At 35.7% G+C, this 26057-nt stretch overlaps 1 protein-coding gene across 4 annotated transcripts in view; it reads left to right on the top strand.

Annotated features, from left to right (window-relative positions):
• DTWD2 (DTW domain containing 2) overlaps positions 1-26057 on the top strand; it is a 173373-nt gene that overhangs the window by 39685 nt on the left and 107631 nt on the right. For all 4 annotated transcript variants that reach the window (XM_064276059.1, XM_064276065.1, XM_064276071.1 and 1 more), the window contains 2 exons: positions 6779-6869; positions 23640-23734. In XM_064276059.1, coding sequence (XP_064132129.1) covers positions 6779-6869; positions 23640-23734 — 186 coding nt within the window. The remainder of the gene's footprint in view (positions 1-6778; positions 6870-23639; positions 23735-26057) is intronic.

Below are 26057 nucleotides of genomic sequence, written 5' to 3' on the forward strand. Positions count from 1 at the left end.
AAAGAGGAAGACCCTCAATGACATGATTGACAAATGGCTGCAAAAGTGGGCCCAAGCATAACAACGGTTGTGAGGATGGCGCAGGACCAGGTGGTGTTTCGTTCTGTTGTGCATGGGGTTGCTATGAGTCGGAGCTGACTCAGCGGCACCTAACAACAAATTTCTCTATATCCTCACCTATACTTGTTATTTTTTGTTTAAAAAAATTAAAAACATTTTTTTTTAGATTTTATTATAGCCATCCTAGCGGGTGTGATGAAGTGGTATTTTGTTGCAATTTTGATTAGCGTTTCCTGAACGACTAATGATATTGAACAACTTTTCATGGGCTTATTGGCCAATTGTGTATCTTCTTGGAGAAATGTCTACTCAAATCCTTTGCTGATTTTTAAACTGGGTTAGTTGTCTTTTTATTGTTGAGTTGTAAGAGTTCTTTGTATATTCTGAATACTAGATATTTACCAGATATATGATTCGTAGATATTATCTCCCATTCAATGGGTTATCGTTAAACTTTATTGATCATTTTCTTTGAAGCAAAAAGTTTTTAATTTTGATGAAGTTCGATTTATCTATTTTTTTCTTTGGTTCCAGGCGCTTTTGGTATCATATCTAAGAAACCATGTGTAAGAAATCTAAGATCACTAAGATTTGCTCATCTTCTAAGAGTTTTATAGTTTAGCCCTTACATTTAGGCCTATGATCCATTTTGAGTTAATTTTTATATTTGGTGAGTTTTGAGTCCAATTTTATTCTCTTGCATGTAGATAACCAGTTGTCCCAGCACCAATTGTCATAACAGACAATTCTTTCCCCATTGACACCCTTGTCAAATATTAATTACACCATAAATGTATGGGTTTATTTCTAGACTTTCAGTTCTATCCAGTTGATCTATATGTCTATCCCTGTGCCAGTAAAACACAGCTCTGACTATTGTAACTTCGTAGTAAGTTTTGAAATTAAAAATGTGAGTCCTGCAACTTTTTCAGGATTGTTTTGGCTGTTAATGGTTAAGCATTTGGCTGCTAACCAAAAGGTCGGCAGTTTGAATCTACTAGCTGCTCCTTGGAAACCCTGTGGAGCAGTCCTACTCTGCCCTATAGTGTTGCTATGAGTCGGAATCGACTCCATGGGAACAGGTTTTGGGTTTCGCACTTCCATATGAATTTTGGGATAAACTTGTGAATTTCTGCAGAAAAGGCAGGTCTTATTATTTCCTTCTGAAATCTTCTTGTTTTGGGTTTAGTTTGGCTCTTCTTTCTCTAGATTCTTAAAGTGAAAGGTTAGGTTATTGATTTGAGGTTTTTTTTTTTAGTACAAGAATTTACAGCTCTAAATTTTCCTCTAAACACTGCTGCATTTCTTAAGTTTTGATATGTTGTGTCTTCATTTTCATTCATCTCAAAGCCTTTTTTTAATTCCCATTGTGATTTCTTCTTAGAACCTTTGGTTATTTAGGAGTGTGTTGTTCATACATTTGTGAATTTTCAAAATTTCCCCTGTTATTGGTTTCTAATTTAATTTCATTTTGGGCCAAGAACCTCCTTTGTATGTGTTCAATCTTTTAAAATTTATTAAGGCCTGTGCTCTGCCATATTCTGTGGTCTTAGAGAATGCTACATGTGCACTTGAAAAAAATATGTCTTCTACTGTTTTTTTACTGTTGAGTAGAATGTTCTGTAGATGTCTGTTAGGTCTAGTTGGCTTATGGTGTTGTTCATTTACATTAGTTTGTCAATCTGTTTACATTTAACTTAATTACTGATTAATTCAGGTTTATGTCTGCCATTTTATGTGTGTCTACTGTCATAGGTCTACCCATTTGCCTCTTCTTCCATATTGATATCTCTGATCTTCCAATCTTGCTCCTTCCAGTTTTCTGGCCAACCAGCCAAGCCATTCACCACTGTCCAGGCATTCAAGTATATGCTTAGATCTGACATCTCCCACTAAGTTGATAACTGGGTGAACTACTTGAAGCTCTGCATACAGGGAGGATTTCCCCTCACCATTGTTCTTCAAAGCTACCCACAACTGAAGCTGTAGCATTGTAGCTGTTAATTTTCAGCTTACTCAGGCCCAGCTGCTTTCCTCTTTTGACAGCTGGTCAGAGGAAACTCCTTCAGAGGCCATAACTGTGAAGTGAAGGAGTGACATCAGTACACTAGAGATAGGTGGCATGGAGGTCTGGGCCACCTGTTCTTGCGACTTCCTTGTGCTTTGCAAGATCTAAATTATTTCAATTGTATGATGAATTGCTGCTGTGCCTACTCAACTTTATGACTAGTTAGTTTCACAGTCATATGGTGTTTCATGGTCAGGCATTCAGGACCCAGTAGCTGCTTTTTAAATTGTGAATAGTTTCCTGCTTTACATGGCATGTCTTTGCTTCAGAAGCCAGTGGAATATTGCCAGAGACTCAAAATATATAAGGGAAAAATTAAGTTCCTGCAAATTTAAAGTTGTTAGTTCTCTAGTAAGTTGACCCTTTTGCCATTTTGCTGTGATCTTCTTTATCCACCCAAATACTTTTTTCCCCTTCATTTTTGTTTTATTTGATATTATTACAGCTATTCAGTTAATAACCTGAGCTGAAGGCCACTACATTTTGACTCTTCTGTGACAAGAGGGAATCATTATGGGTTAAGACAGTTTTTTTTCCTCAGAAATTAATTTTGGGTTTGTACTAAGACATGTTTTTTTTTTTTTTTTTACTAAGACATGAGGAAATGCTTAGTTGATACCTTCATTGATAATGACCAAAATTATTGTAGGTAATCAAATACTTACACTATGGCCTTAGAAAAATATCTCAGTCATCACTGAAGAAGATAATTTCCTGGTTTTCCTTCTTAAATTAATTTAAAATATACTCCTGAGTAACTGAATTAGGCTAGTTAAAGTGTGAGTTTATTAACTATAAACTAGTCAAAGCTAGGATGTATTTGCAAAAATACAGTGAAGATAACTTTGACATTGGAATAGCAGACTGATGCCATAATCCAGATGTAGATTTTGGTTACTTTTAATTTTTGAAAATAAAATGAAAAATTTGTCATCCACTTATTTGAACAGCATCCCCCACCTTCAGTATAAAAAGCCGCATTCCATAGTGTGGCATTCCATGCTGTCCATAGTCTTTCTTTTCCAAATCACTTCTTACTGCTCCTCTGCTTCAGCTCTCTATGCCAGCCAAACTATTGTGCACAGTACAGACTAATGTATGAAACATATGTACATTTATTGTTATGTATGAAGCATGCAGTCACTATTTATTATGTTCTCTGAACTCTCTTCTGCAGGCCTAAGTCCATTTTTTGAAACTCCTCTCTCAAGTCCTGGCTTCTCATGAGAACTGCTCTGTCTTTGCTCCCCTTAATCATTTCCTTTCCTCTCTCTGTACGTGCATTTATCTGTATACATAGATACTACTTTGTATTATCTATCATTTTTGATATTTTCCCTGATTCACCAACTCAGTTGTAAATCTTTTAAGATTAAAAAATTTTTTTCATGTTTCATTTTATTTCCTGAGTGTGTATTTAGTAAATTTGGAAGAAGTTAAGGATTAATATACCAAAGGAACTCAAAGAAACAATATTCAGGAAGGAGTAGTCAATGGACTAAGAGAAATAAAATTCATGAAAAGTTGCTTGAAGAACATGTGGTTTGTCTGCTCTTCCAGAAATCTAAAACTGTATCTTTGGATCAAGTTAGATCAGTGGAAATCTGGTTATCTATCCATGTTGTATTGCCATTTGAAATATTGCTTTTGCCAGTTGCCTTTTGGTTTTATGCTGTCAGCGTAGATGAGCCTGATGAAACAAATTTCATTGTTGTGGAGGATTTTGTCATTACATCACATGACGTCTTCTTTACCAAGACCGCCTGGGAGAAATGTCTGTTCTTGGTACCAAACATAGTTAGTAGTGATTTATGATCTTTATCTTATAGAATTTTAAGCTTTATAATTGACCCCACTTTTTATTTTTTCAGGTTAGTTATTGGAAAGCTTAAAGCCAAATATATACTTAACTATAGCAAATGAGGAAGGAGCCCTGGTAGATCAGTGGTTAAAGTGCTTGGGTGCTAGCCAAAAGGTCGATGGTTCGAATCCACCAGCTGTTCTGTGGGAGAAAATGTGGTGGTCTGCTTCTATAAAGACTTACAGCCTTGGAAACCTTATGGGATTGCTATGAGTTGTAGTTGACTTGGCAGTGGGTTTGGTTTTTGGTATAGCAAATGAGGAGTCCCTGGGTAGTGCAGACAGGTAAGGCACTTGGCTGCTCACTGAAAGGTTGGTGGTTTGAGTCTCCCCAGAGGTGCCTTGGAAGAAAGGCCTGATAATCTACTTCCAAAAAATCAGCCATTGAAAATCCTGTGGAGCACAGTTCTACTCTGACAGGAGGGGCTTTCATGAGTCAGAATTGACTTGGTGGCCACTCGTTGGTTATATATCATGATTTAAAAAAGTTAGTTTGTTTACGGAGTTTTCTGCTCCCACAGAAATCTGTAACTTCCATCCAGCTTGTTTATCTGATTGGATTTTTCAGTTCTCTGGTTCTTTTGATATGTGAATGTTTCCGTGCACAGGACTTTTTTTTTTTTTTTAATTTTTTAAGTTCTTTCATGATCTTAGAATCATATAATTTACAGACATAGGTTGATATACAGTTGAATTCTACGTTTTTTAAATGGCTTTTTCTGATCTACGGTTGCATTTTATAAAAGAAATTACTGATACTTGAGCAAGCATTTCACTCTCATAGCTTTGTATAAAAAAATCAAAATCCTAAGTTTCTAGAATTTAAATGTGCCTCATTCTGTTCATCCTGCCACTGAATGAAGAATCCTTTCTTATATCATCCGTGCTTCTCTCTCTTTGTCATAATGCCCAGTTTTATCTGTCACTGTCTGTTCTTCTTTGTGTTTGCTTGTTCTTATGACCATTGATCCCCAGCCCATAAATCTGCTCATATTCCTGAGAAAGAATCCAGTGAGAGACTGAACAGTCACACAGAATCATCTCAGAGGTCACCTGAAAGTGGGTATATTGGTTTTCCTTGGGTTAATCATCCACTCCATGTTCAGTACAGGTGGGGTGGGTGGCGTTTCTACCTCTGCCTAAGATATTATCAGATCTTTTCTTCAGCAGGAGCGTAGACTTAGCAGTTTCTTGAAAGATGAGGCAGTAGATATAGCAGGTATTCAAACCACTTTATCCACACTCTATAGTTTATTAATATAAGCATTTCTAATCTCAGGTTAGAAATCCAAATGAATAAAATTCAGAGAAGAATTGGCAGTGGTCAAACTTGTGGTAGTAAATATGCTATTGGGAATTCTCTTTAATATCATGTTCACTTGTATATCATTGTAATGGCATGTAACACCTTCCTGAAATAGCGATCTGTTGTGAAAATTTGCTTCCATGATATACAGTGTCTGATACGTTTTATCTTACGGAAAAACATGTCAAATATGAGGCTTAATAATAAACCTTATAAGAATATCTGCCTATACACCTACTCCTCACTTATCAATTATCTCATTATCTGACATTTCGCATTTACAACAATATTAAAAAACCGATTATCTGAAGATTTTGTGCATTAATCACAGAATGCTGGCTGCGATATTAAGGTTATGTATCAACTTGGGAGGGAGATCCTGGTGGTGTGGTGGTTAAGAGCTACAGCTGCTAATCAAGAGGTCAGCAGTTCGAATCCACCAGGCGCTCCTTGGAAACCGTATGGGGGAGTTCTACTGTGTCCTATAAGGTTGCTATGAGTCGGAATTGACTCGATGGCAGTGGGTTGGGTTTGGTTTGGATCAACTTGGCTGGGCCATGATTATCAGTGGTTTGGTAGTTATGATGTGATTTGACAGTTATGTAATGATGTAATTTGGCAATGATAAAATTTGAGTTATGTAATTATGTAGTTATTTTCTATTGTGATCTGATATGGTCATACTCCATTTTTTGCATAATGCCTACTTTTGTGTAACAACCTGGTCTTTGGAACCTAACCACGTTGGTTAAGCAAGGAGTAGGTGTAGTCACACAATATCTCTGAAGGATAGACAAGAAACTGGTAGTTGCTTACCCCTATGGAAGAGAATGTCCCAGATTGGAGTACTGAGGTAGGAGTACCCTTTTATTTCATCTGAATGTTGTACTGAGTATAAGTTCTACCTAAACAATAGTAAGGAACTAAAAAATAAAGCATAAAAATGAAGTAAATAACAACAAAAGGAAAATAAGTAAAGCAGATACTCTGTGGATATAATTCTAGCTTAATGTAACTTTTTGTTGATTAATGGAGAAGTTTAATTAGAACTCTCCTGTAGATGATAATTATATTCTAATATTTTATCACCCTATTGTTCAAACTTCAGATGACTTAGAAGAGTTGCCAGGCTTCTCTTTGACATGAGATCTGTTATTGATTTGGAGTGCAAATTAGTAGAAGTATTGCTTCATGAATGAAAGGGCCATAATGACTTATGAGTATTCTTCCACTAAAGATAAATAGGATAGAATTTTTTTTTGGTACTTTTAATCCATATATATGGTGAAAAATTTACTTGAATTTTTTTCCAAATTCTCATTTCTGCAGTCTGATTACATTAATTCTTGATATTTCATTTTTAAAAGAATTCAGCTTTAGCACATATCTTTATACAACCAAATGGGATTATATTCAAGCTTCTGATTATTGTTGTATCATTGTATTTAAAAAATTGAAAGGTTTTCTTTTCTTTTTACCTTTAGCCGGCCTCAGAAAGTGTGTTTATGTCCATTTCTACCAGTGCATCCTCTACACATCTCTACCCACTTGTACATAATTCAGCATCCAGCAGAGGTAAGATTGTGTAAAATATACCATTTAAAATAGACTGAGTACATAAGAGGAAACATATAGATGAACATACTCCTCCTAGCTCTTAAGCATTTCTGAAAGTAATTGATGATGTAATGCTTTCTTTTTGGGAAAAAATATTTTATTTTACATATTATGTGAGAGTATAGGGTCATATACTTTATAGACAAATAACATTTTATAGAAACTGTGTTATTGAATAGTATAGAAATTTAGAACCACAAAAATTTTGTATAGAGACAAAATGAGATTTTGTGAGTAAAGAACTAAAAAGATCATTGTTTTCTTTATTTTGGATATAGCTTATGTTCCTTGATGTATTTTCTTGTTAAAGTAGAAGTATCTCTCAGCATGTAGTGTTATGAAATTAACGTGTAAGAAATTTTAGGTTTCTTTTAGATGACTAGAACAAATATGTATATTTTATAATTTATATATTATCATTAATACCACCACACAGAAGTAAAATTTTGCTGAAGATTGTTCAAAAGCAGTTACAACAGTACATGGAAAACTGAAAAGTACTAGAAATTTAAGCTGTATTCAGAAGAGGATGTGGAACAAGGGATATCATTGCTGACGTCAGATGGATCATGGCTGAAAGCAGAGAATGTTTAGTTGTGTTTTATTAACTATGCAAAGGCATCTGACTGTGTGGATCATAACAAATTATAGACAACTTTGCCAAGACTGAGAATTCTGAAACACTTAACTGTGCTCACAAGAAACCTCTACATAAATCAAGAGGCAGTCGTTCAGACAGAACAGGGGAATACTGCGTGGTTTAAGGCAGGAAAGGTGCGCGTCAGGATTGTACCCTTTCACTGTACTTACTCAATCTGTGTGTTGAGCAAATAATCCAAGAAGCTGGACTATATGAAAAACACAGCAGCAGGTTTGGAGGAAGACTCATTAACAACCCATGATATACAAATGACACAACTTTGCTTGCTGAAAGTGAAGAGGACTTAAAGCACTTATCAATGAAGATCAAAGACCACAGCCTTCAGTATGGATTACACCTCAGCATAATGAAACAAAAATCCTCACAACTGGACCAATAAGCACCATCATGATAAACAGAGAAGAGATTGAAGTTGTCAAGGATTTCCTTTTGCTTGGATCCACAAGCAATGCCATTGGAAGCAGCATTCACATCAGACAATCCATTGCATCGAGCAAATCTACAGCGAGTGATCTCTTTAAAGCGTTAAAAAGCAAAGATGTCAATTTAAAGAGTAAGGTTTACTTGACCCAAGCTAGTGATGTTTTCAGTCATCTCATATGCATGTGAAAGCTGAACAGCGAATAAGGAAGACTGAAGAAAAATTGATGCCTTTGAATTCTGGTGTTGGCGAAGAATATCCAATATACCATGGACTGCCAGAAGAACAAACAAACCTGTCTCGGAAGAAGTGCAGCCAAAATGCACCTTAGAAGCAAGGATGGTGAGTCTTCGTCTCACATACTTTGGGCATGTTATCGGGAGGGACCAGTCCTTGCAGAAGGACATCATGCTTGGTAAAATAGAGGGCTAGTGAAAAAGAGGAAGACCCTTGGTGAAATAAATTCACACAGTGGCTGCAACAGTGAGCTCAAACATAGAAAATAATTGTGAGGATGACGGAGGACTGGGCAGTGTTTTGTTCTGTCTTACATAGGGCCACTGTGAATTAGAATTGACTTAACAGCACCTAACAGCAGCAGTCAGTGCATGGTACAAAATGGATTTAGTGTAAACCAAAGTTAAAACTCATGATTTAGACGATCTTTCCAGTGTTTAAGAACTCAGAACATCATAGATTTCATTAAGCTTTTGAAGAAGGAATTTTTTAAATTTCTGGAACCATACCACTTGATATCAACATAAAGGAAACAAAAATCCTCACAATTGGACCAATAAGCAACATCATGATAAACAGAGAAAAGACTGAAGTTGGCAAGGATTTCATTTTACTTGAATCCACAATCAACACCCATGGAGACAGTCAAAACATGCATTCCATTGGGAAAATCTGCTGCAAAAGACCTCTTTAAAGTGTTGAAAAGCAAAGATATCACCTTGAGGACTAAGGTGCACCAGACCCAAGCCATGGTGTTTTCAGTCACCTCATATGCATGCAAAAGCTGGACAATGAATAAGGAAGACTGAAGAAGAACTGATACGTTTGAATTGTGTTGGTGAAGCATATTGCATATACCATGGACTGCCAAAAGAATGCACAAATCTGTCTCAAAAGAAACCAGAATGCTCCTTAGAAGCAAGGATGGCGAGATTACTTACGTCTCACATACTTTGGACATGTTGTCAGGAGGGATCAGTCCCTAGAGAAGGACATCATGCTTGGTAAAGTAGAGGGTCATTGCAAAAGAGGAATACCCTCCACGAGATGGATTGACACAGTGGCTGCAACAATGGACTTAAACAGAGCATCAATTGTGAGTAAGGCAGGACTGGGCAATGCTTCATTCTGTTGTGCATAGGGCCGCTATGAGTCAGAACCGACTTGATGGCACCTAACAACAACAACAACAACAACAAAAACAACAACATACCGCTTGAAGATTTCACAAAAGTGTAAAAGAATTTAACCTGCCTTTTTCCTTTTTCCAATTCTGAAACATTTGTTTTTTTGTTTTAACTGTTAAATATCCCATTTGTTGGGCAACCATTCCCTTCTTCACTGTTAACAGCATACTCTTGCCAGGATTCTGACAATTTGGTCACTAGCATTATTTTATTGCATTTAAACTTGCAACACTGCTCAGCTCAAACTCATGTAAATAAATTTATATAAATAAATGCCACAGCATTTTTGGGTAACACTTGAATTTTGACAGTGAATACTGGTTTTCATTTACCAGTATACTTCCTATGGTATCATATGGGACCTTTTCATTATTGTGTGGTTCCAGATGTTAGGTGGCCTTTAAAAGGAAAATTAATTTGTGGCAATTTTTATGTTTTCAAATCTTTTGTTTTTCCATGCCGATCGACGGTTTAGATGATCTGTCCCTAATTGTGGGTGCTACAAATGTGTCTTATACGTACACAAATACAGCCTTTTTTTTAAGTCCTTTGAGGAACCTCACTAATCTTCATCTAACTCAGTAACAGCGGACTCTGTTGTGCTTAATTTCAACACAGTGTTTTCCATAAAAGGATATGCCAGTTTGATGACTCCACATAAAAAGTGATTAAAACCATTTAGGTGACTGGGGAAAGGATGACTTGGTGGAGTGGATGACGTGAAGATGATAAGATGGAACATTTCAGAGAGTAGGCATGGGTGTGGAAAATTGCTAAATGATAACAACAATATCTCAAAGAAACTTTACAAGAAAGGACATATTATCATGTTAAACTACTTGTTCTTTGTGAACAATATGCATGTAGCCATTATGATGTTAATATACTTTTTATTGATTTAACTAAAAATATTAGAAATGAGGGTGAGGTATTATGAGAGGCAGTAGTTATAAAGTACAGTAGCTAAGAGTCAAGGCACTGGAGCCAGTCTGACTGAATTTACTACTTAATAAGTCTGTAAGCTCTGTAACTTCTGACAAGTTAATTTACCTTTCAGTTTCCCCTGCAGTAAAATGGAGACGACAAAAAATATCCTTCTTTTTTTTTTTTACAGTTTTTTTGTGAAAAGTAAATAAATCAACATACTAAAGCACTTAGAATTGTGTTTATTAATGTTAGTTATGATGACAATGATAATTAGTTTATAGATAATAACTAAAATTGATAAATCAAGAAATAGCAAGACACTTATTATATAGAGGTAATGGAGACCTAGTGGTGCAGTGGTTAAGAGCTTAGGCTGCTAACTAACAGGTCAGCAGTTCGAATGTACCAGCTGCTCCTTGGAAACCTTATGGGGCAGTTCTACTCTGCCATATAGGGTTGTTTTAAGTTGGAATCGAGTGGATGGCAATGGATTTGGTTTTTATGAGTTAACTACAAGAAGAAATGCCTAAAGGAGTTAAAGTGATTGCCTCTGGGAAGTGGTCCTGAGGAGTGTATCAGGGAATAGCTGTGGCATTTTTAATCTTTTGACACCATTTAACATATATGTATGTATTATGTTAATAAAAGTAATACAAGTTTGTGTTAGCCTCTTATGATGACAGGGAGGGGAGAATATTACATAAAACACTGAGAAAGTCTTAAAACCCTGCTCTCACCTATCTCCTCCTAGTCCCATTCGTTATATTAGCTGTTCCCAATCACTTTTCAGTCTCACAAGAACTCCAGCCTATTACATGTTCTTTTTAGTTAAAATTTTAACTAATTCCAACTCTACTGTTTCCTTTTTCAACTTTTTATTATGTACATCAGTTTAGCTACTGTTAGTGTCTTTAAATTCTCCTTTTTACGTGTATCATTTAATCAGCATATCAAAGATACAGGGGCAAAACGTATAACCACAAAAATACCCTTAAAAGCTATGTGCGTGTGGCTATTGTATATTGTTATTACATTTTTGTTTCTGTTATAGACATGAATAAATGTAATTACATGAAATATTAAATTCATTTTGAATTGCATTAGTAAATTTATAGATAATATTACCATCATTATTATTTTGCCAAGTGAATTGGAATTCACCTGTAAGGCTGGGAACCCAGTAAACCAGATACCAAACCAGTTTTCTTTTTATATCTTTTTAACATTGGTTTTATAACATTAAAAAAAAAAAAAATTAGTTTCTTGAAAATGGCTTGTTGTAACTGACTAAATGAATGTCATTCTCAAATATGACATTCCAGGTAAGGCTTTGATTTTATGACCAGTATTTCCAATTATGTTCAGTAAAAAGGTAGATTCTTATTGAATATCACTAATTGCCATGAAGAGTATATATTGAGTATAACAAATAACTAATTGCCATGAAAAGTTGGGAGATTTAGTAAGAGTTTTGAATTCTTGGGATGGGGTCAGTGATCAGTGGGAACTAGGTACCATTTTAAAATATTTCATTTTTGTTCACAAAAGCAGAGTCTACTAGATTGGTTTGAGTTAGTAACACATTTACTGTGTGTTGCTAACAATATATATTTATCATCTAGTTATTTTAGAAGAAAGAAAAAGTTCTCTATGTGCCCAGAAAATATTCTATTAAAACAGTATCAATAGTATTACAAACAAGTAACTACAATAAAATTTTCGCCACTAGTTCATTCAGTCTCATATAATTAATTCCTGTTCTGTTGGATGTTGGGTTAGCAGTCTCCTGAAGTATTCTGCCTCTTAAAAGATTTTTGGAAATTCTGACTCAGCTAACTGGGATGGTCTGCAAGTTGTCTAAGAGATGCCATCAGAAGCCTGTGCCTCAGATTATTCTTCACAGTTAGTGGTTCGAAGTACCTGGTACAGCCTTTTTGCACAGGTCTCTAAGATGGTTCTGCATTGTTGAAGACACAAACTCTATCTAGCCTGTGGCTGCTTTTAGAGCCTTCCTTGGCAGACATCACATCACAGTGAAACAAAAACCATCTGTATATGCGAATTGTAGATGTAGATTGTAAATTTTCAAGTGTCAAAGATCTGATGATAATTCCCAACAAGAGTAATGCAACTGAAAGAAATTTAGTTGTTTCTGTGGAAAAAACAAGATAATAAAGCCTTCCAAAAAGAAAGTAGACAAAATGTTTTTAAGAGTAGTGATTAAAACAGTTTTTCAAAGAAGTCAGTGAATGTTATATCTTATTTACAAAAATGGATGAATATAATGTTTATATTAGAAAACATTTGAAATAGAACAATAATAATCCTGAGATTCAATACGCATAATATATCAAGATTTTGGATGTTATACAATAAGGAGCCCTGGTGGTGCAGTGGTTAAATGTTTGTCTTTTAACTGAAGGGTCGGCTTTTTGAATCCATCAGCCGTCCTGCAGGAGAAAGATACGGGAGTCTATTTCCATAAAGATTACAGCCTTGGAAACCCTGTGGGGCAGTTCTGCTCTGTCCTATAGGGTTGCTCTGAGAAAAAAATTTTTTTGGTATGAAAACAATATAATAAGACTAGCAAGACATTCAGTAAATCTGGCATAGGTGCAAGAGGCCTGTATTTTTATAAACCTCCAGTTACATCCCCAATTGAAAACTAGTGATCTAGAATATGTTAGCTTTAAACTGAAGAAGATTGTGACCAAGATAACATTTTGAATAATAACTGAAATTATGATTGAAAACACAATAGTGTCGTTGCCTAATATAAGGCCAAGTACTGCCAGGACACAATTAAATATAAACAAATATAAACATGGACAGTGAGGTCATTGATAAATCTCTATGAACTTCTTATACAGCCTATAATTTATGAGGTATTTCTAGTAATAGCATTTTACCTATACAAATTTAAGTTGGGTAAGGATGCTTATCTTTTCTGATTTGTGAACTCTTTTCTTATGCAACTCATCAATAGTAATATATCCAATAAACCTAATTATTTCTACCACCTTTTTATTTTTTTTTTAAATAAGGTGAAAGAACAAATCTTTGTGATCTTTCAGATGCCCTTTAGGAAACCTCAAAAGATAGTTGTAGGTGTAAAATATAACCTGAACATTGTATTTTATTTTAATTTATAGGGTTGTTTAGTTTTAGGATTTGATTCCGGGAAAGCAAAAATCATGAAGTTATCAGAGATTTGGACATTTCATTAAGATAGGATTGTGTTAAACAGAAGCTAACATGATTGAAAAGAGCTTTAGCATTTTCATAAGGAAGGAACATTTTTTGTATCCTTAAATAATCGAGAACATAATAAAGTTAACATAAAGCACAGAGAATTATCCTGGCAGCAAAGAATCTTTGTTATCTTTAAGTAAGTTACACAGAAGGAAAAGAAAAGAATGACTCTTTATATTGTAGATAAAGGCAATAAGCATAAAGCAAACTAAAACAAAAAACCTTTTGCCTTCGAGTTGATTCTGACTCATAGCGGCCCTATGGGATGAGCAGAATTGCCCCATAGGGTTTCCAAGGAGCAGCTGTTGGATTTGAACTGCTGATCTTTTGGTTAGCAGCTGAGTTCTTAACCACTGCACCACTAGGGCTCCAAACCTAATAAACAAGCCCATAAAAAGAGAGTGAACTTTTATAAGATTGTAATGTATTCCATTGTTCTTAAGACTTGAGTATTACAAATCAAGACAAACAAAATTCACTATTCAAGTTTTGTCTCTCATTATGCTCTTTAATATCCTGGAACAATTTGATACTTTAGGATAGATCTCAGGATGGCCATGAAGCCATAAATAATTTCATAATAATGTGAAGATGTTATTAACCTGCAATACATTTATCATTGCCCTTTTCAAATAAATCAATAAATTAAGCATTTAAAAAAATTTCAGTTTTACCTATGTGGTAAACAGCAATAGTTATGATCCCCCACAATTAGCTGTTAGGGGTCCTCAAAAGTTTTACGAGTGGAAAGAGGTTGGAAGACCAAATTTAAAAACCCTAAAGCTGGTTTGGACCCTTTCCTTGAAAAACCAATACATACACATAGTTATATTTCTCTATCACTGTTGGTCCTATGTATAGGCTCAACTCTTTATAGTAATTATAACTTTTAACCAAAGTAATTATTTTCTCTTTCATAGATAAAATTGAGGAGTAGATAATTGAGAACTATTTATGATACGTTAGCATACTAGCAAAGCTCAGGAATACAACTGCCTCATCCCTAAAACAGCATCTCAAAATGCCAAAAATGAACACGTTCATGATGGATTGTGGATAGCATGATCCAAAGACGCTCTCTGTACCATATAAAAATAAGAAGCAAGCACGTATAAACTTAAATTTTGATTTGTAATCAGTGTTTCAATACTCTACCTCATTTAGAAATGATCTAGTTATCTATTAACTCAATTTAATGTCAGGTCAAAATTTAAGTTACCTAAAGTTCTAATTGTTTTCAAGCTACGTACTACAGAAACATAATTACTATTGAATTAAAGGTTTGCTGGAATAAATGACTCAATTTAGTTAGACACAAATTTATATTTTTCCTAATCTTAAGCATTATATAGATTGCAGGCAGTCCTCAAGTTAAGAATGAGATCCACTCCAAGGATGCTTTAAGTCAAATTTATAGGTAAGTCGGAACAGGCACATGCGGTTCTTATTTACAATTAATTTAGTGCAGGAGGAGCCCTGGTGGCACAGTGGTTAAAAACGTGGTTGTTAAACAAAAGGTTGGCAGTTCAGCCACTCCTTGTAAACCCTATGGGGTAGTTCTACTCTGTCCTGTAGGGTCACTATGAGTGAGAATTGACTCTGTGGCAGCGGGATTTTTAGTGCAAAAAAAGGCTGAAAGCCTTTTCAGTGATTTAAAAGCTGCACATGCAGAAAGCGAAGGTATTGTGATGAATTTCTTTCAAGTAAGGTTTAGTGTAATCTTTTCAAAGTAAGGGTAAATTTACATGACATTAAAGGGCAAGTACATGTTGCCTGTAAGTCAAACTTTCCCAACCTGGGATTCACTGTAATGTTATTTTCTTTGATGAGTAGCTTGAAAACACACCTGAGTGGAATAAAAATATATGCTTGTATTGTACTTAATACCGATAGATCAGAGAAAACATAAAAAAAAAAAAAAAAAAATTAAATCCAAATTATTAAACTATTCTCATTTGCCCAAGATTTACTTTAATTATGTCTATTTAGATTCTGAAAATATTGAGTTGTTCTTGTAAAAATAATATTTTTAAAGTATAGTATATTTAAAGAATTAATTCATTTTTCTTGTTTTCTGGAAATTTTAGGAATATTCAACTTATATAAACACTTATCTCTATAAACTAATATAAGCTAATATATAAACAAATGAACAAAAAAAAAAAAGACTAAAGAATCAGATTTTCCATTGTCTTTCACCAGAGAATAGATCTCTATAAACCAAATGGATTATGAAACCAATTCCCAATTATTGCTGCCACCAATGGAGGATACCTTATTATTTGTCAATAAACAAGAAACATAAACAAAATACGAAATTTGTGTAGAAGAAAATGAAAATTAAAAAGACAGCGCCAGCAAACTTCTGTTGCTTCTTTGGATTCACTTCTAAGAGCCAAAAAAAGACAGACGTGCCTGACTTAAGCTGTCTGTGCGATGTAGCACACTTGAACCAAGTTTAGCCAGCTCTGCCTTTTGAATCCATTGGGCATCTCAGTGGAGCTTCCAAAGTGCTAAAGGACAATTTTCTTAAAAGGTAAAACCATGAGCTCATGAAAATATAAAATGAAGATGTGTCAAAGATTTTGATTTTTATTAATAATGAGGGATCTGGGAAGATGTTACAACTGGCTTAAAAGGGACTTCAAAGACTGGACACATTTATGGATCAAGAATATGTAATCAGTGTAAAACTGGCTTTTCTACATGGGGAAGGGCTATCACTCCATCAGACAGAGCTTGTTTTACCTGTCTGTAGGTATTATTTGCCATTGCTATTAGTTTTCTATATGTGAATGTTAATTTCTACAGTTATGAAATAGTCTAATGAAGGACAAAGGACCATATCCATATAGGTTCACATAATCTCTGGAGGCTCAAACATTCCATTAAAAACATCCATTAATCTCTCTTTTTCTCTTAGTTTTTTTTTTTTTTTTTTTAGTTAAAAACAATAAACACAAAGAAATCAAACCTGTTGCCATCGAGTTGGTTCGACTCATGACAATCCTATGTGTTTCAGAGTAGAACTGTGCTCCATAGGTAAATGGATAATTTCTTTTGTATCAGCACAAAGCTGATTCATATGAGGCAGAGGTTAAAGATGTCCCAAATGTTCAGCTTTTCCAAGCTGCTGTACCACTCTATCATCTTTAACATGAACTACTTACTCCCTTTCCCCTCGATACTCTCCCTATTTGGGTTCTCTAATTTGCTCACAGAGCTCAAGAACTATATAAAGGAAATGGCTCATGTGGTTGTGGGGGCTGGACAGTCCCAAATTAGTGGACCTACGTGGCTGCAGGAGCTGATGACCACAGTCAGACCACAGACTGCAGGCTCACAAGGCTATAGAAGCTGACAAATCAGGTCACACAGTAGGCTGCTGGCCCAAGGGTCTGTGGAGGCTAGCCAATCCTAGAATCGGCAGGTCAGACAGCAGGCCTCTGGGTAGGTCAGTTGATCATGAACAGGGTGTGGGATCCAGATGCAGAGAGAGAGGGCCTCGCTAGGACATACACATGTATCTTAGATGCAGACCACAACCCAGGGAAGGGCATAACTTTAAGGATGGGGCTTGAGTCATGCCCTCCTGCAAAGCTGCAGCCTCAGACACGCTTAAAGCCATCCTGCCTCATCAACATATAGAGGTCAAGATCCACAACACAAGATGGAGGACAACCACACAATACTGGGAATCATGGCATTGCCAAGTTGACACATAACCCCAACCATCACAAGTTCCATAGGCCTTATTTGCATAGTCCCACTCAGTCATTGTGTGTGAGTCACAGAGACCATGGCTAAAACCCAAAAAACCGAATCCGGTGCCATCGAGTCAATTCCGACTCAGCTAGAAGAGCCATATTAAGTAATTTATTGCACTGCAAAAGGGTTTAAATTAAGACTTTATTTTTTAAAGCACTTTTATTTTTTTAATTATTATACTTTAGATGAAGGTTTACAGACCAAACTAGCTTCTCATTAAACAATTAGTACATATTTTTTTTTTTTACATGTATTGTTTTGTGACATTGCTTACCAACCCAACGACATGTTGACACTCTCCCTTCTCTATCTTGGGTTCCCCATTACCAGCTTTCCTGTCCCTTCCTGCCTTAAAGTGCTTGCCCCAGGGCTGTTGTTCTCCTTGAGTCTCATTTTGTTTTAGGGGCCTATCTAATCTTTGGCTGAAGGGTAAACCTTGGAAGTGACTTCATTACTGAGCTAAAGGGTGCCCGGGGGCTGTGGTCTCAGAGGTTTCTCCAGTCTCTGTCAGGCCAGGAAGTCTGGTCTTTTTTGTGAGTTAGAATTTTGTTCTACATTTTTCTCCGGCTTGTTGGGGACCCTCTATTATGATCTTTGTCAGAGCAGTCAGTGGTGGTATCCGGGCACCATGTAGTTGTGCTAGACTCAGTCTGGTGAAAGCAGTGGTAGTTGTGGTCCATTAGTCCTTTGGACTAATCCTTCTCTTGTGTCTTCGGTTTTCTTCATTCTCCCTTGCTCCAAACAGGGTGAGACCAGTGGAGTATTTCAGATGGCCGCTCACAAGCTTTTAAGATCCCAGATCCTACTTGTCAAGGTAGAATGTAGAACATTTTCTTTATAAACTCTGTTATGCCAGTTGAGCTAGATGTTCCATGATACCATGGTCCCCACAGCCCTCAGACCGGTAATTCTGTCCCTCAGGGAGTTTGGATGTGACCATGGAACTTCTATGACCTTGTCTTGGACAAGATGCGCTAGCTTCCCTGGTATTGTGTAGTGTCTTTCCTTTCACCAAAGTTAACCACTTATCTATTGCCTGTTTAGTGTTTTTCCATCACCACTCCTCCACTCCCTCATAACCATCAAAGATTGTTTCTTTTTGTATATAAACCTTTTCATAAGTTTTTATAGTAGTGGTCTGATACAATATTTGTCCTCTTGTGATTGATTTATTTCTCACTCAGCATAATGCACTCCAGATTCATCCAGGATTTTAGAGCATTTTTAGGTTTATAGAAAAATTGAGCAGAAAGTGCAGAGAGTTCTCATATACCCTCTATTCCCCCACCCACAGTTTCCCCCTTAACATCTTGCACTATCGTGGTACATTTGTAGTTGATGAACCAATTGATATTGATACATTATTCTTAACTAAAGTCTGTAGTTTACATTAAGGTTCACTCTTTGTGTTATATAGTTCTGTGCATTTTGACAGGTGCTTACTGTCATGTGTTCACCATTATAGTATCATACGGAATAGCATCCCTGCCGTAAAAACGATGTGCTCTACCTATTAGTCCCTCCCTCTCCCCCAAACCTCCTAGCAACCACTAATCTTTTCACTGTCTCTATAGTTTTGGTTTTTCCAGAATGTCATATACTTGGAATCGTACATGATTTAACTTTTTCATACTGGCTTCTTTCACTTAGCAGTACGCATTTAAAGTTCTTCCGTGTCTTTTCATGGCTTCATAGTTCACTTCTTTTTATCACTGGATGCTATCGTATTTATGTACTACGGTTTGTTTATCCATTCAACTATTGAAGCAACTTCATTGCTTCCAATTTTTGCCAATTATGAGTAAAGATACTATAAACATTCATGTGCAGGTTTTTGTGTAGGTATAAGTTTTCAACTCATTTGGATAATTCCCTAGAAGCACAATTGCTAAATCATATGGTAAGCCTGTGTTTAGCTTTGTAAGAAATTACCAGACTGTCTTCCAAAGTGGCTGTACTATTTTGCATTCCCACTGGCAATGAATGAGAGTTCATGTTGCTACATATCCTTGTCAGCATTCGGTGTTGTCAGAGTTTTGGATTTTAGCTATTCTTTTTAATAAGTGTAGTCGTATCGCCTTGTTTTGATTACAGTTCCCCTAATGACCTGTGATGTTGAGCATCTTTTCATATACAGTACTTATTTGCCATCTGCATATCTTCTTTGGTGACATGTCTTGTTCAGATGTTTTGCCAATTTTGTAATTGGGTTGTTTGTTTTCTTATGGTTGGGTTTTATGGGTTCTTTGTATAACTTGGATACAAGTCCTTTATCAGATATATGTTTTGCGTATATTTTCTCCCAGACTGTAGCTTGCCTATTCATTTTCCGAACAGTATCTTTCACAGAGCAGAAGTTTTAATTTTAACGAAGTCCCACTCATCAATTTTTTCTCTTACGAATAGTGCTTTTGGTGTTGTATCTAAAAAGTCATCGTCAAACCCAAAGTCACCCAGATTTTCTCCTATGTTATCCTCTAGAACTTTTTATAGTTTTGTGTCTTACATTTAGGTGTATGATCAATTTTGCATTACTTTTTGTGAAAAATGTAAGCTGTGTGTCCAGATTACCTTTTTCTCCTTACATGAGTTTTGATAGGTTGTACTGTCAAGCAATTGGTCATTTCATCTAAGTTATCAATTTTTTTTTTTCAAGGTCTGGATTTGTTTTTTATTTGACATCAGATTATAGCTTCCAAATATTTTCTCCCATTCTGTAGGTTGTCTTTCCCCTTTGTTTTTTTCTTTTATCCTGCTTTAGGTGAAAGTTTACAGCTCAAGTTAATTTTTCATACAAAAGTTTATATACATATTGTTGTGTAGCATTAGTTGCAGTCCTTATAATGTGACAGCACACTCTCCCTTTCCACCCTGCATTTCTTCTGTGTGTTCAACCAGTTCCTGTGCCCTCGTATCTTCTCATTCTGCCTCTGGACAGGAGCCACTTATCTGGTCTCGTGTAGCTGCTTGATCTGAAGCACACTCTTCACGAGTATTATTTTATGTTTTATAGCCCAGTCTAATCTTTCTTTGAAGAGTGGGCTTCGGGAATGGCTTTAATTCTGGGTTAACAGCGCGTCCGAGGGCCGTGGCTTCAGGGGTTCCTCCAGCCTCAGTCAGACCATTAAGTTGTCTTTTTATGTGAATTTGAATTCTGCTGCACACTTTTCTCCTGGTCTGTCAAGGACTCTCTGTTGCGTTCCCTGTCAGAGCGATCATTGTAAGTTATCGAATTTGAGGGCATAGAGTTGTTCATAGTATTCCTTTACTATCCTTTTAATGTTCACGAGATCAGTTGTGATGGTCCATCTTTTAGTTCTAATGTTAGTAATTTGTGCTTTTTTTTTTTTTTTTCTTGGTTAGCTTGGCTATAGGTTTATCACTCTTATTGATCTTTTCAAAGAACTAGGTTTTGGTTTCACTGACTTTTCTTCATTAATTTACTGTCTTCAATTTCATTGATTTTTACTCTAATTTTTCTTTTTTTTTCTGCTTACTTTGGATTTAATTTGTTCTTTTTCAAGTTTTCTAAGGTGGAAGCTTATATTATTGATTTTAGATCATTCTTCTTTTCTGATATATGCATTCAATGCTATGAATTTCCCTGTAAGCACTACTTCGAAACGTCTCACAAATTTTAGTAAGTTTGCTTGTGACCTCAAGTTACTGATGAATCTAAATAATTGTTGATTTTCAGTTTGTTCAGCTTTTACCTTTTGAGGATAGGAGGGGCCACTTCCAAGGTCTTTACATGTCTGGTAATCACTTTTTATTTCAAAATCTTAACTTTTTTCTTACATGTGGCTCTCATTTCTGTTGAGCTGTGGTGCATTCTCATTCTTTTTCTTTGTATTCTTTTAGTTTATTTATATAGAGATTAAGTGAGCAATTGTATTCATTTTCTTCTTAGGAAATTTATATATAATTTCCTTAACAGTATAGTATAGTGCTTTGATTTGACAGAAGTGATACTCTTTCAGAGTCCTTTGCTTAGTTCTGTTCTTCATTTTCCTACTCTGTTGTTGACATTGATTTTTTCCCGTCTGTTTTATTAAGTAGGAAACCCTGGTGGTGTAGTGGTTAAGTGCTACGGCTACTAACCAAGAAGTCGGCAGTTCAAATCCACCAGGCAGAAACTCTATGGGGCAGTTCTACTTTGTCTTATAGGGTTGCTGTGAGTTGGAGTAGACTCACTGGCAGCAGGTTTTTATTAAGTAATTGCTTCAATCCTTGTGGTAGGCAGAATAATAGCCCTGCAAAGACATTACATCCTGATCCTTAGTACCTGTCAATATGTTAAATTACATGCTACAGGGACTTTGCAGATGTGATGAAGGTTATGGATCTTAAGATGAGGTGATTTTCCCGAATTATCGAGGTGGGCTCAATCTAATCAGAGTCTTTAAAATAGAGAACCCTTCCTACTTTATTTAGAGTGACGTAATGGTGAAAGAAGAGGCAGGAGCGATTCAAAGTGTGGGAGGGAGTGAACTCTCTTTCTGGCTTTGAAAATGGAGGAAGGGGGCCATGAGCCAAGGAATGTGGGTGGCCTTTAGAAGCTGAGAATGACTCTCAGCTTTCAACCAGCAAGGAAACAGAGTACTGAGTCCACAACCACAAGGGTCTGAATTCTGCCAACAACCTGATAAGCAAGGAAATGGATCCTACCCTAGGTCCTCTAGAAAGGAATATAGATAGCCCTGCTAACCCCTAAACTTTAGTCTTCTGACATACAGAAATGTCAAATAATAAATTTATGTTGTATTTACCTCCTAAGTTTATGGTAATTTGTTATGGCAGAGACTGAAAATAGTACACTGCTTCTTTTTTTCTCTTTTTACCTTCAAATTATAAGTGTTCTCCAATGCTTTCTTCTATTTTTATTCCTTCAGAGAATTTGTACAGTTACAGTGTAGTTTTGCTAGACCAAACCAACCCCTAGAAGGCGGTAGAAAATTTGGAATTTGAAGACACTCGTATTAGTCTGCATTCTTTTTTTGAACATATTAATTCCATCTTTAGGTTTTGAAATTTCCAGAATAGCAAAGACTTATTAGTTTGCTTTTGTATTCAGTTGCTTGCTCACTGACTTACTTACTCGTTCACTTGTTCATTCCACCAATATAGAACATTTAATATGTGCCAGGCAAAGTGCCTAGAAACATGAAGTTTCATAAGGTAAGATTCTCTGCCCCCAAGGAGCTTACAGTCTAATGGAGAAAAAGAGCTTAGCAAGTCAGCATTTGGTAAATGCTATGAAAGGGATAGCACAAGGTGCAATGGGTGCAGATGTACGATAAAAAAAAAAAAAAAATTTTTTTTTTTTACTATGGGCGGCACTGGCTGCAAAATCTGGTGAGGTTTTCGGAGGAAGGAGACTGTTAAGATGAGTTGTGAAAGACAAGTAAGAGTTAAAATGTGGTATACTAGATTTTAGGCCAGTTACTTAAAGGGTAAGTTTTAACTGTGTTTTGGGATCACTCCTAAATAATTTTATAGTGGAAAATGAGCTTCTATACATATCATTTCACGAAATCTTGATTGGTATTATTGAAGTTTTTCTTACATTTAATGAAAAGTTAGGAAAATAAGTCTTACCCCTGGTAAAATTTTATGTGAATGTTTGTAAGTCTTGTGGGGATTTTATTTTCTATCATCAGTTTAGATTATATATACGTATATATATATACACCATTGCCGTTGAGTTGATTCCAACTCCTAGTGACCCTATAGGACAGAGTAGAACTGCCCCATAGAGTTTCCAAGGAGTGCCTGGTGGATTCGGACTGCTGATGTTTTGGTTAGCAGCCATAGCACTTAACGACTACACCACCAGGGTTTCCTAAATATACGGATGTTTGTAATTGTTTTTTTTTTTTTAAACATAGAATGAAAAATGTAGGTTGAAATGATAAATATAACAGTTTTATACATTTCCTAAAGGTAGGAAGCTTTGCTTTTGAAATTTAAATAGCAAATAGAAATCTGCAGTGAGTTACAAGGGAGAATCCAAATGTTATAAAAAGGTCATTTTATATGTCTGTTAATAGATTGCTATGAGAGAAATTTTTGAAATGCCAAGATTTCCTTGTTATAAAATAATACATGCTTCGTTATAGCAATTTTTAGAAGAAATACAATATCAAAATAAAACTAACTGTGGTCTGTAGCAGAAGACTTGGGGAAGTTATTACATAAAGTTATGAATCAAGTGTTCATCATAAAAGTTTTAAAACTGTGTTTCAGTAAAAATTGATATAACTTTTTAATTAAAGGAAAACAAAGTGTTGCGGACAGTTCCTCTACTAGCAGCATGCCTTCCCAAGGACAAGTGTAAAGTCAAGATTGGTCGTCGCTTCAGTGAAGAAAGGTAAATTAATGCTAAGGGTGATTTAAAAGAACTCTTTTTCACTCAGATCTTTATAAAGGTTTCCTTCAACTTTGTCATTAGATCCAGAACATAGTTCATTGGAAGTGGTCAGAAAATTAAGCTCTGTTCTTCCCTCCCTTCAAAGAAAATAATGCAAGACAAGCACAACAAAATGGAACAAACTTACTGTAGCTGTATAATAGGTTCTAAAATCGGGTAGAGTGAGGCCTCCCACTTTGTTCTTCTTCTTCAGTAATGCTGTACTTATCTGGGATCTCTTCCCCTTCCATATGAAGTTGGTGATTTGCTTCTCTGTCTCATTAAAAAATGTCATTGGAATTTAGATCGAAATTGCATTGTATCTCTAGACCACTTTGGGTAGAATAGACATTTTTACAATGTTAAGTCTTCCTATCCATGAGCAAGGTATGTTTTTCCACTTATGTAGGTCTCTTTTGGTTTCTGCAGAAGTGTCTTGTAGTTTTCTTTTACAGGTCTTTTATATCCCTGGTTAGATTTATTCCTAAGTATATTATCTTCTAGGGGCTATTGTAAATGGTATTGATTTGGTGATTTCCTCCTTGAAGTTCTCTTTGTTGGTGTAGAGGAATCCAACTGATTTTCGTATATTTATCTTGTATCCTGATACTTTGCTGAACTCCTCTATTAGTAGTTTTCTTGTGTATTCTTTGGAGTTTTCTCGTATAGGATCATATCATCTGCAAATAGGGAGACTTTTACTTCTTCATTACCAATTCAAATGCCCTTTCTTTTTCTTGCCTTATTACTCTGACTAGGAGCACCAGCACAATGTTGAATAAGAGTGGTAATAAAAGGCATCCTTGTCTGGTTCCTGTTCTCAAGGGGAATGCTTTTAGACTTTCCATTTAGAATGATGTTAGCTGTTGGCTTTGTATAAATGTCGTTTATTATGTTGAGGAATTTCCCTTCTATTCCTATTTTGCTGAGAGTTTTTTACCATGAATTGATATTGGACTTTGTCAAATGCCTTTTCTGCACCAATTGATAAGATCATGTGGTTCTTATCTTCTGTTTATGTGATGGATTACATTAATTGTTTTTCTAATGTTGAACCATCCCTGCATACCTGGTATGAATCCCACTTGGTCATGGTGAATTATATTTTTGATACGTTGTTGAATTCTACTAGCTAGAATTTTGTTGAGGATTTTTGCATCTAAGTTCATTAGGGATATTAAAAAAAAAAAATTTAAAGGGATATAGGTCTGTAATTTTCTTTTTTTGTGGTGTCTTTACCTGGTTTTGGTATCAGGGATATGCTGGCTTCATAGAATGAGTTTGGGAGTATTCCCTCCTTTTCTGTGCTCTGAAATACCTTTAGGAGTACTGGTGTTAACTCTTCTCTGAAGTTTTGGTAGAATTCTCCAGTGAAGCTGACAGGGCCGGGCCTTTTTTTGTTGGAAGTTTTTTAATTACCTCTTCAATCTCTTCTTTTGTTATACGTTTGTTTAGTTGCTCTACCTCTGTTAGCTTAGGTAGGTAGTGTGTTTCTAGAAATTCATGTATTTCTTCTAGATTTTCAAATTTGTTGGATTATAGTTTTTTATAGTGTTCTGTTAAGATTCTCTTAATTTCATTTGGATTTGTTGTTATATCACCCATTTAGTTTCTTATTTGGGTTATTTGCGTCCTTGCCTGTGCTTCTTTTGTCAGTTTGGCCAGTGGTTTATTGATTTTGTTGATCTCTTGAAAGAACCAGCTGTTGATCGTTTTAACTCTTTCAATTGTTTTTCTATTCCATTTATTTCTGCTCTAATTTTTATTATTTCCTTTCTTCTGGTGCCTGAGGGCTTCTTTTCATTCTCTTTTTCTGTTTGTTGGAGTCATAGGGTTAGTGATTTGATTTTATCCCTTTCTTCTTTTTGGATGTGTGCATTTAGTGGTATAAATTGACTTTCAAGCACTGCTTTTGCTGTGTTTTCATTCTCATTTGATTCAATGAATTTCTTTATTCCGTCCTTGATTTCTTCTGTAACCCAGTAATTTTTGAGCAAGGTGTTATTCAGTTTCCATGTGTTCTGATTTTTCTTTCCTTGCTTTTTCTGATACTGATTTCTACTTTTTTGGCTTCAGGGTCAGAAAAAATGCTTTGAATATTTCGATGTGTTGGATTCTGTTAAGGCTTGCTTTGTGGCCTAATATGTGGTCTATTCTGGAGACTGTTCCGTGTGACTGGAAAAGAAAGTATATTTGACTGCTGTTGGGTAGAGTGTTCTGTATATGCCTGTGAGATCAAGTTGGTTGATTGTGGTATTTAGATCTTCCGCGTCTTTCTAGATGT

Source organism: Loxodonta africana, chromosome 2 (assembly GCF_030014295.1).
Source record: "Loxodonta africana isolate mLoxAfr1 chromosome 2, mLoxAfr1.hap2, whole genome shotgun sequence".
Lineage (NCBI taxonomy): Eukaryota > Metazoa > Chordata > Mammalia > Proboscidea > Elephantidae > Loxodonta > Loxodonta africana.